The 10,345-nt window shown below is 38.3% G+C and overlaps 2 protein-coding genes across 2 annotated transcripts; both read right to left on the bottom strand.

Annotated features, from left to right (window-relative positions):
• Positions 1–2,048: 2,048 nt before the first annotated feature.
• On the bottom strand, positions 2,049–2,655 carry LOC145813073 (uncharacterized). Its single transcript, XM_082908336.1, has 2 exons — positions 2,212–2,655; positions 2,049–2,102 (listed from the first exon to the last, which is right to left on the bottom strand). The coding sequence occupies exons 1-2, from the start codon at positions 2,653–2,655 to the stop codon at positions 2,049–2,051; spliced, it is 498 nt and encodes a 165-aa protein (XP_082764462.1).
• Positions 2,656–4,102: 1,447 nt separating this feature from the next.
• LOC114316619 (uncharacterized) lies at positions 4,103–5,143 on the bottom strand. The gene has a single exon (XM_082908337.1). The coding sequence runs from the start codon at positions 5,141–5,143 to the stop codon at positions 4,103–4,105; it is 1,041 nt and encodes a 346-aa protein (XP_082764463.1).
• Between the last annotated feature and the right edge of the window lie 5,202 nt (positions 5,144–10,345).

Below are 10,345 nucleotides of genomic sequence, written 5' to 3' on the forward strand. Positions count from 1 at the left end.
GATTGTTTTGTTGTATTGAGGCGTGTTCCCGTTGTAATGCCGCCGCAATCAAATGAATATCCAATTGTTAGCCGTCAAGGCGTTAAAACATATATCAAGCTCGGAAATAATGTTGTATCCGAATTCCGAGATAGTTTAGGTCAATTTAGCGGCGCGTACAATAATATTGTAAAAAACGCAATTATTTGTTATTTTGTGTGGGAATGTCGCACAAAATCGATTGTAAGAGCACATTTGAATTGTCGATTGAAATATTGTTATTAATAAAATAATTGATTACAAATATTTTATAATTGTCTCCGTTGTACATTTGTTTTCTGGGCTGATGTGGATCCTTCCACCGCGGCTTTTACAGCTTCTCCTATTAATTTGGACACATCGTCTGTAGTGAGTCTTGATGATTCTGAATTATTGGATCCGGCCTCGCTTACTGATGGGCCTATGTCAGCTGGGCCGCTAGGCTGATTATTTGGGCCAGTGTTGATTAATGATGGGCCGTGGGTCGGCAAAATTATGTCGCGCCGACTGAATGATTCAGGCCCATCCCGAATTGAACTTGCTGACATTCGTACCACCATTATTCTTTGGGCCGAAGAACCGTATTGGCCCATCGGTGCTGACAACATCTTTGTGGATCGAAAATGTGATTCGGAATTGCTTCGTGTTAGTCTTGCCTTCGTCACTTTGCGCTCCACGTGCCAAATATCCACGTGGCTGTTGTTGAATACCTTGGACAAAACAGTTATTAATGGCGGCCGATAAGTTATTTCCTCTGGGAACGATGATGTTTGGAAAGCCAATGTGGCTTTCATTTTGCAATATTTTACATCATCATTGATGTTTGTTTGAAGCAATTTGTAGGACCCTGTCCATGGACATCCTTTTTTATCTGCGGCCGCATAGGCGTTTCCAAAATATGTTATGTCTACTGGGCATGTAACTGGAAACGTAAAGCGGGCCTGTAATTGATCATCCGCTCGTAGCCGTGTGTCTCGTATTTCGACTTCGACATGGCCGGTGGAATTAAACGGACATTGTGGTCTGTAGCTTAGCTTGCATTTGTCAATCATCATAGACTTAAACGTGAGTTTCTGCCACATTGTATCGCCTATCTTTGGGTTGTAGATTGGTATATTGGATACCGGTACGTTTGATGTCGCGTCAATAATTTGGGTTTCCAAATCGCCCTCTTCATTTTCGTGGAGATTATCTGTAAGATCGGGTTGTTGTATTTCTTCAGACATTATGATAGCGCAGCGATCTGTTAGAATTGTCAGGCACACAATTCTCATATGGGCATCAATGGCTAATACATGTTCTTATATATCCAATTTCATAGAGTTGGGAGAATAATTACTGTAACACGACGTCTCTAAAACGACGTCGCATTGATGCCATAACTCACTCTCGATGACGTATCGTATTAATATTTCCACCAGTATATGGACACCGTTGTGAAAACCGAAAAGTAGTCGCCATAATCGACGTTCAGGAAACTGACTATTAAAACTTCACGTCGATGTTATTTTATAGACGTAATGTGTTGACCGTGACATGGGTCAACATAAACAGTTAATATTTGTTAAAACCGGATACTGTATAACGTATGGCACAGACTAACAGCAAACCACAAACGATACAAACAAATAAGGCGTGGGCCATACGTAAGTTAACTGTTTACAACTTCAGCTTGCGCTTCCCTTTAATTTAAATTTCCCGCTTGCGCTTGCCTTTTTCGATTTTTAATCCTGGCCGCAGATCTGGGCGCGGAGCGGAGACACTAGCCGACAACACGCCTCAAAATGCAGAAGGGAGCACCAATCGGGGGACGACACGTGGCGCGGGGGGAGCGTCCCAGGTAATATTAGTGGGACGCTCCTGGGCATCAATTATGTTGTAGAAAGCGTCGTTCTTGTGGTCCCTCAGGTCGATGTGGCCTGAATAATAATTATGTGGTCCCAAAGACCGGGCCCAACATGTTTTCCCAATTCTAGATGGGCCTTCAATTATAATGCTTTTGGGCCTATGCGGTCTTTGGGCTTCGCCTGTTATATTGTCTGCAACCCATTGTTGTATTGCTGCTGGAACGACCCATACTGTGTCTGTAAATGGATGAACATACGGCAATGGTGGATTAAATGAAATCCGGTCATAATTTGATGACAATTTGTCATAATTTAACCAGAAACATTTTGGGTCGCCATTTCGTACCACTGCTAGTGCTTCGTCCTTAGTGCCGGCTGCAAGTGCATCCCGGTATATATTGTCTTTGTTATTCTGGTTAGCGCAGCGGCTCCTCTCACGGAATTCGCCCCATTCCGTGTAATCCCCGTGTTTGGAGATGTATTCCAGCACATTCTGATGGTTGTATGCTCCCTGTACATTTGGATGGAAATGGCGACTATTTCGATCGAGTGTAACGTCGAAGAACCGTTGATCCTGCGTCTGAAAACGGTATGGGAACTGGACAAGAGCATGGAGATGTGGTTGCCCATCCTCATGTAATTCATGTGCAACCCTCACATAATTTGGACCCCTGGTGGTGAACAGCGCTCTAATTTTCTCTAACAATCTCTCTTTAGGAATAGAACACTGGGCATACGTGAGGAAAATGTTGTTGTTTTGGATTCTAAAACGACGTCGCATTGATGCCATAACTCACTCTCGATGACGTCACTTACTCTCTCGGATGACGCAAGTCACTCTCTGAAAACTTTACTGGTGGAAGAGAGTTAGGGAGTGAGTTATATAGGTGCCCAGGAGCGTCCCACTAATATTACCTGGGACGCTCCCCCCGCGCCACGTGTCGTCCCCCGATTGGTGCTCCCTTCCGCATTTTGAGGCGTGTTGTCGGCTAGTGTCTCCTCTCCACGCCCAGATCTGCGGCCAGGATTAAAAATCTAAAAAGGCAAGCGCCGCTCCCCGATCTGCAGCCAGGATTAAAAATCGAAAAAGGCAAGCGCAGGCGAGAAATTATATAAGCCAAAATAATTGGGGGAGTTTGAATTATTTTGCAAATGGATCGCGGAGATCTAGGCCAATTTCGGCCGTTGATTTTAAAATACGAGCCGGATCTATTACTGCTGCACTGGTCCTTGCTGGTCGTCGGCGAAAACAACGCCGAAAGTTTAATCCGGCTCATCAACGCCTTACAGCGGCAAGAAGATGCTCTATTCGCCGGTATGAAAGCGGTTTCCGAACTAGAAACCCAAGCGACGTCAGACATATATTCCGTCGCTGATGTCTGCTACATCACCGCGCCTTCAGAAAATCAGCCCGTACGTTCTGGCTCTAGATGTGTAGATAATGAAAAATAATTGTAAATTATTATTCTGTAATTGTCTTAATCGCAATAAAATTTGGGCCTTCTCTCTAGTGTCCACTTCTTTCATAGTTTGGATGGGCCTATGTTTATTGGGCCGCGTTGCTTACTGATGGGCCTATCTCTAGTGGGCTGATGTACCATATGTCTGGGCCTATTTTAAAATAACTAATAAATATTAAATGGGCCTCATTGTTGTAATTGGGCCGTTAGTTTGTTTACCAATTACAGCCCATTTACCCAGCTTAAACCTGCTCAGAAATGGAATTTATTAAGACGCATAAATTCAATAAAACTGCATTTTTATTTAATCATAAAAATTTACATAAATATTGTCCCATCGCCAATTTTTTACATAATATGAAAGCTCGTCGAGTACAATGGTCAGTGCGAGACAATAGTTTACAGGGCTAATAATCCCAAAGCTGGATAATTTGGTCCTCATCCTGCGTGCAATAAGCTGGGTAAATACAGTCTCCGACAGGCTTCTGCGACCAGGGGTTGTCAGCCACGTATACATTGTCACTGTAAACGTCCGGATTCCCAATGCTTTCCGGAGGTTGTAGTTGAATAGGCATCGTATCTTGTAGACCCCCTCGTTGCCCGGTCTGGAGAGGTCTATTGCTTTGAACCACATCGGGTTCATCAAAGTGTCGTAAAAGACCCCTGACAGCGTCCTCTCTCTCCAATGTATGTGGTTCGATACATCCGTTGGCGTGGAATAACGAACACCCGCATTGGAAGTGGAATATCTTCCTGTGTTGGGCCTTCTTCTTTGCATTACGATGGCTCTTCTTGATTGGCTGTGGCGAACAGGGGCTCGTTGAGTGTGTAGAATTCTGCGTTTCGGATCGTCCACGCTTTGAGCCCGGCGTGTTCATGTTTTTCCAAATACTCTTTGTAGCTGGAGTCTTCTCCGGGGTTGCATAATATAATACTTGGAATCCCGCCCGTTATTTTCTTTGGGCGGGCATATTTACAATTTGAAAAAAAGTCCCGTTGCGCTCCAATAAACTCGCGCCAATGTTTCAAATATTGCGGGGCCACATCATCAATTATGTTGTAGAAAGCGTCGTTCTTGTGGTCCCTCAGGTCGATGTGGCCTGAATAATAATTATGTGGTCCCAAAGACCGGGCCCAACATGTTTTCCCAATTCTAGATGGGCCTTCAATTATAATGCTTTTGGGCCTATGCGGTCTTTGGGCTTCGTCTGTTATATTGTCTGCAACCCATTGCTGTATTGCTGCTGGAACGACCCATACTGTGTCTGTAAATGGATGAACATACGGCAATGGTGGATTAAATGAAATCCGGTCATAATTTGATGACAATTTGTCATAATTTAACCAGAAACATTTTGGGTCGCCATTTCGTACCACTGCTAGTGCTTCGTCCTTAGTGCCGGCTGCAAGTGCATCCCGGTATATATTGTCTTTGTTATTCTGGTTAGCGCAGCGGCTCCTCTCACGGAATTCGCCCCATTCTGTGTAATCCCCGTGTTTGGAGATGTATTCCAGCACATTCTGATGGTTGTATGCTCCCTGTACATTTGGATGGAAATGGCGACTATTTCGATCGTGTGTAATGTCGAAGAACCGTTGATCCTGCGTCTGAAAATGGTATGGGAACTGGACAAGAGCATGGAGATGTGGTTGCCCATCCTCATGTAATTCATGTGCAACCCTCACATAATTTGGACCCCTGGTGGTGAACAGCGCTCTAATTTTCTCTAACAATCTCTCTTTAGGAATAGAACACTGGGCATACGTGAGGAAAATGTTCTTGTTTTGGATTCTAAAACGACGTCGCATTGATGCCATAACTCACTCTCGATGACGTCACTTACTCTCTCGGATGACGCAAGTCACTCTCTGAAAACTTTACTAGTGGAAGAGAGTTAGAGAGTGAGTTATATAGGTGCCCAGGAGCGTCCCACGTGTCTCACTAATGGAAGGTTGAGATTAATTCTTGTCAAAACGATATCGTTTTGGTGGAGAAAAATTATAAAAAAAAAATAATGAAGAAAAAAAAAATGTGAACAGAATGAGAAAGAAGAAGAAGAAGAAGAAGCTACTTACCCAAAAAGAATGAGAAAGAAGCTTCAAACGGTATCATCATCATGGATTTTGATCTGTAAGATCTAAATAAATAAAAAAGAAGATTAAATTGATTCAATAATAAGATTGTTTCAGATCTGTATCATCATCATCATCATCAAAAGATTGAAGAAAAAATGTAAACAGAATGAGAAAGAGGTTTCAAACTGTATCATTATCATGGATTTTGATCTGTGAAATCTAAATAAATAAAAAAGAAGATTAAATCAATTCAATAATAAAATTGATTCAGATATGTATCATCATCATCATCAAAAGATTGAAGAAAACCCATGAAAAAAATGAGAAAGAGGCTTCAAAAGATTAAATCGATTCGTCGATAATAAGATTGATTCAGATTTGTATCATCATTGTCATCATCATCATCAAAAGATTGATATAGATATGTATTTCTATATGCATATGTATATATATATATATGTATATATATTTACAGACCCTGTGAAGAAGATTAAATCGATTTGATAATAAAATTGATTAATATCTTTATCATCATCATCATAAAAAGATTGATTCAGATATGTATTTATATATGCATATATGTATATTTACAAACCCCATAGTGCGAGGACCAAAGATTGATTCAGATCTGTATCATCATCATCATCAAAATCAGCATATCCGATCAACGAACATGGAAATCGACGGAGGAAATCGTTGACAGAAGGTCTTCTATGGCTGACTTGAACAAAGGATGTTCATCATCATCATCAAGGGCTGATTTGTGAAGCACTAGTGTATAGATCAAGAACAAGAACCACTCACTATCCACTTGAATCAAAAGATTTCTAAAATGAAGTAGAGTCTCAACTCAAAATCAAAGCTCTGTCCCTTCTCTTGCTCTGGTCCCTTCTCTCTCTATCTCAAACTCTCCCACAAACTAGTGAAAGCGAACCCAGAAAGTTGATTTCTGTTTGTTGTTGTTGTTGTTGTTGTTTTTTTTTTTTTTTTTTTTTTTTGAAATTACTAACCAAAACGACGTCGTTTTGGCTAGTTTTATTTTGAACCGTTGGATCACTCACTTCAAGGCATCCCACTCTAGAGGATCCTAATACACAATTAGGCGCCTCCCACATGTTCGTACTTGTTGGCAACTTAATGCTGACTACAACCCAATAAAATAAGGGAGAATTACTTAATCGTAGACTTTGAGAAAAGTTATTAACAGTCACTGATTTTTTTTAACAACAGTAAAGAGTACAAAATTTATACAAGAAAATGACATTTTTTGTATTGATTTCGGTTATGGTTTACTTTTGGAATTGTAATTCTAATAAATAAGAATAATATTATATGTATTAATTAATGTACCAATTGATGATGTGACATAATTTAAGATATTTTTAGTATTTGTAATGTTATTAATGAGTGGGGGGTCAATAATAATATCATAATTAGTGTTGGTGTAACGCCCTCAAAATATCAACATTAAACCCATCAGATAAGACATGCATTTACATATAAGCTAACAAGATTCTTTTATACATTAGAGTTCCATTACATAAGTATTACATGTTACATCAAAATAAAATGCCCTACGGGCTTACAGCTTTCCAAGTTATCACTTGGTTACAACAAAAGAGTACTAACTCATACACATTAAGCCCTTGGCTTGTATTTACATGTAATACATCAAAAAGAGAAATGACAACACATGTCCGCCTCTAGCCTCCCAAGCTATGTCCTTGGAGGTGGTATGCTTCCTGTACCTGAAAATGATATTCCAATATAGGGTGAGCCACAGCCTAGTAGAAATACACTAAACCAACCATGAACAATGACTAAAATATTAGCAATTGATGGATGGCCAACACTGATACAATCACATAAATCACATATTTATGTCATACGACTTATGAGTCCAAGTCTCCTTTCATTTTCCCTTTTTCAACGGATAGACATATAAGCACTACCCACATTCTCAACAGATATGTATAACAACAATATCCACAGATAAGCATATAAGCTATATCCACATTCTACAACAGATATGCATAACCACAATATCCACAGATAAGCATAAAAGCTATATCCACACATCACAAAGATAAGCATATAAGCTCTATCTTCACTTCTCTAGACAAGCATATGAGCTGTATCTACGGAGTTCATCCCCTATGTTCTCCCAACACTATCCGGTTTAGAGGTACATCCCCTATCTTCCCCTAAACCGCGGAGTACATCCCCTTTCTCCTCCTCTACACATAATGTATACAAACACATGGGTTCTATATACCATCACTCAATACATATAGTCAATGTATTCTATCAACCGTCAAGTTCCATGACACACCTCATTGATTAGTTTCAGTTTGCCTAATCAACATGCATTGTCTACAACAATCACGACTATCCTCCACCGATAGCCCAAAGCAGTTATTTCTAAACAGAAAATAAATGCACAATGGATATTCAATCAACATTTCATTTCCTCATTCTTCTCAATTAATTATCCCAATTAATTAAACAATGTAATTAGGTCAATTCCCATAATTAACATTTCAACCCTCAGCTCCCATTTTCATCAATGATTCAACATTTATTCCAATTCTCTATCCCAAACATGCATCTAGGTTTATTATGAATAAAACCCCAACTTTTGTAAAATTACACAAAAGCCCCAAACTTTCACAAAATTACCAAACCAACCCCAACATCTCAAAATACCAAAATTTAAAGACAAAACTCATAGAGAGGAGTAGGATATCCCTACCTCAAATTCGGAGCCCCAAAGAAGAAGACGACAAAACCCAACGTGCTCCAAAACCCGAGATTTTCAGATTAAAATGTAGCCCTCGACGATCAACAACTTTTTTGTAAAGGCCAAAGGTGAGCAAATCACTCCTACTAGATCAAAACCTAGAGAGAAGGTAGTATCTAGAGTGAGAGGCTCAACAATGGTGATTTTGGAAAAGTAAGAGAGAGAAGAGAAAGTGAAAAAGTGATTTGGAAAGTCACAATTTCGGGACTTAAACCCAGTCTCCCGCTCGAGCGTAAAACGCCCCGCTCGAGCGGCCACTCACAGACTTCCGCTCGAGCGCACAAACTCCCGCTCGAGCGGCCAATACCACGCTCGAGCGTACAACGCTGCACAGGAAAAATACTGAATGGGTGTAATCTCCGCTCGAGCGCCAAAACCCCCGCTCGAGCGGACAGGCCAAAAATCTGGGCAACTAGTTTTGGTTTCTAAACTCAACCAACCTGAAACAAATCCGCCCAACACATCCTATAACTCAATTATGAAGTAAAAAGGATGCAAACAAAATAATAAACAACTACCAACATCCACGGACACATGTCCGGATCACTGTACAACAAGGGTAAACCCGGGATCGCTATAGTTGGTATACTAGTTAGTACACTAATTGGTACATGTAACACTACCGAATAAAAAAAAATTCAAAATTCTTTTCCAAATGTGTAACCAAACATACAAATCAAAATTTAATTAAAAATTCTTTTCAAAACTCACAACCAAATTCTTTTCAAAATTTTATTTAAAGAAAAATTTTAAAAGATATTTCTTTATTTTATTTTTTAAAATCATGATTTGAGTGTAGAGTTGTTTTTTCAATTATGAATTTTGAGTTGAGTTTTGAAAAGAGAAAAATTTGTTTGGTTATGAATTTTGAAAAGAGTTTTGAGTTGTATGTTTTTAATGTGCACTATATTTCATATAATTGTGCACTGTATTTTTTAAAATATTTAAAAATTTTAAAAAAATTATTTTTTTAAATATATAATTTTTATTTTTTTATTTCAAATAATTTATTTTATTTAAAAAATATTTTTTTAATATTTTAATGTTTTTAATATTTTTTAACTTTTTTTAAATATTTAATTTTTTTTTAATTTCAAAAAAAATTGGATCGCCATATATATCTAAACCATAACAAATTATTTGGCCAATACTTAAAAAAATAACAAAAATTATTTTTCAAAAAAAATAAAAAATAAAAACAATATTTTGATTAAAAAGTTTTTTAATTGAATTTTGAATTATGTGTTTGGTTATGAGTTTTAAAAATAGTTTTTGAATTGAGTTTTAAGTTATGTGTTTGCTTCTGATTTAAGTGTGGAGTTATGTTCTGAATTTAAAATGTTTACAAAAATGAAATAAAATATTTAAAATAAAAAATAAAATTTTCTTAAACGTTTTTAAATATTTAAAAGAAATAAATCTGAAAATTTTCAAAATACAACTCAAAATTCAAAAACTTAAAACTCAAAGTACAACTTAAAACTCTTTTCAAAACTCAAAATTCTTTTCAAAATTTAAAATTCAAAAACTCAAAAATATTTTCAAAATTCATAACCAAACAAATTTTTATTTTATTTTTTTGGGTAAGTAAGTCATAAAATAAAGACAATGAAATTTACAAGTTTACAAGGGGCATACCCCAGGCACGCCCAACAACAAATAATAAAAAAAACAATTACAAACCAACAGAAACTACCACTACCCCCCTCTAAGAAAGAGGGGGATATACAAGAACAACAAAGCAACAAATAACCCAACTTTGCCCATATATCCTTTTTGTCCCCAAGTAACCCCTACCATCAGAGATAATAGAAGGAAACTTGGGGTGAATATATGGGCAAAGATACAAAAAAGCACCCCAAAACTTGTAAAACACGACAGACACTCACAAAGCTACAACCCTCACGCCAAAAACGAAGGATACCACCAACCCCACAAGCCCCCAGTCTATACTGTAGATAAACACATGGAATCCAATAAGCATCCCACTCCTCACAGCCGTGACATCCAAGCCACTTAACCAAAGCCGTGACGGAGGAAAAAATCTATCCCATGAGAAATCCCAACAGAATCACATGAAGCTAGTGCGGTCAGTAACCGTAAGCCACAGTCTTGAGAGTTGTAATGAAAAACAATAGCCCCGC

This window comes from Camellia sinensis, chromosome 15 (assembly GCF_055761805.1).
Source record: "Camellia sinensis isolate YWXY chromosome 15, ASM5576180v1, whole genome shotgun sequence".
NCBI classification, from domain to species: Eukaryota; Viridiplantae; Streptophyta; class Magnoliopsida; order Ericales; family Theaceae; genus Camellia; species Camellia sinensis.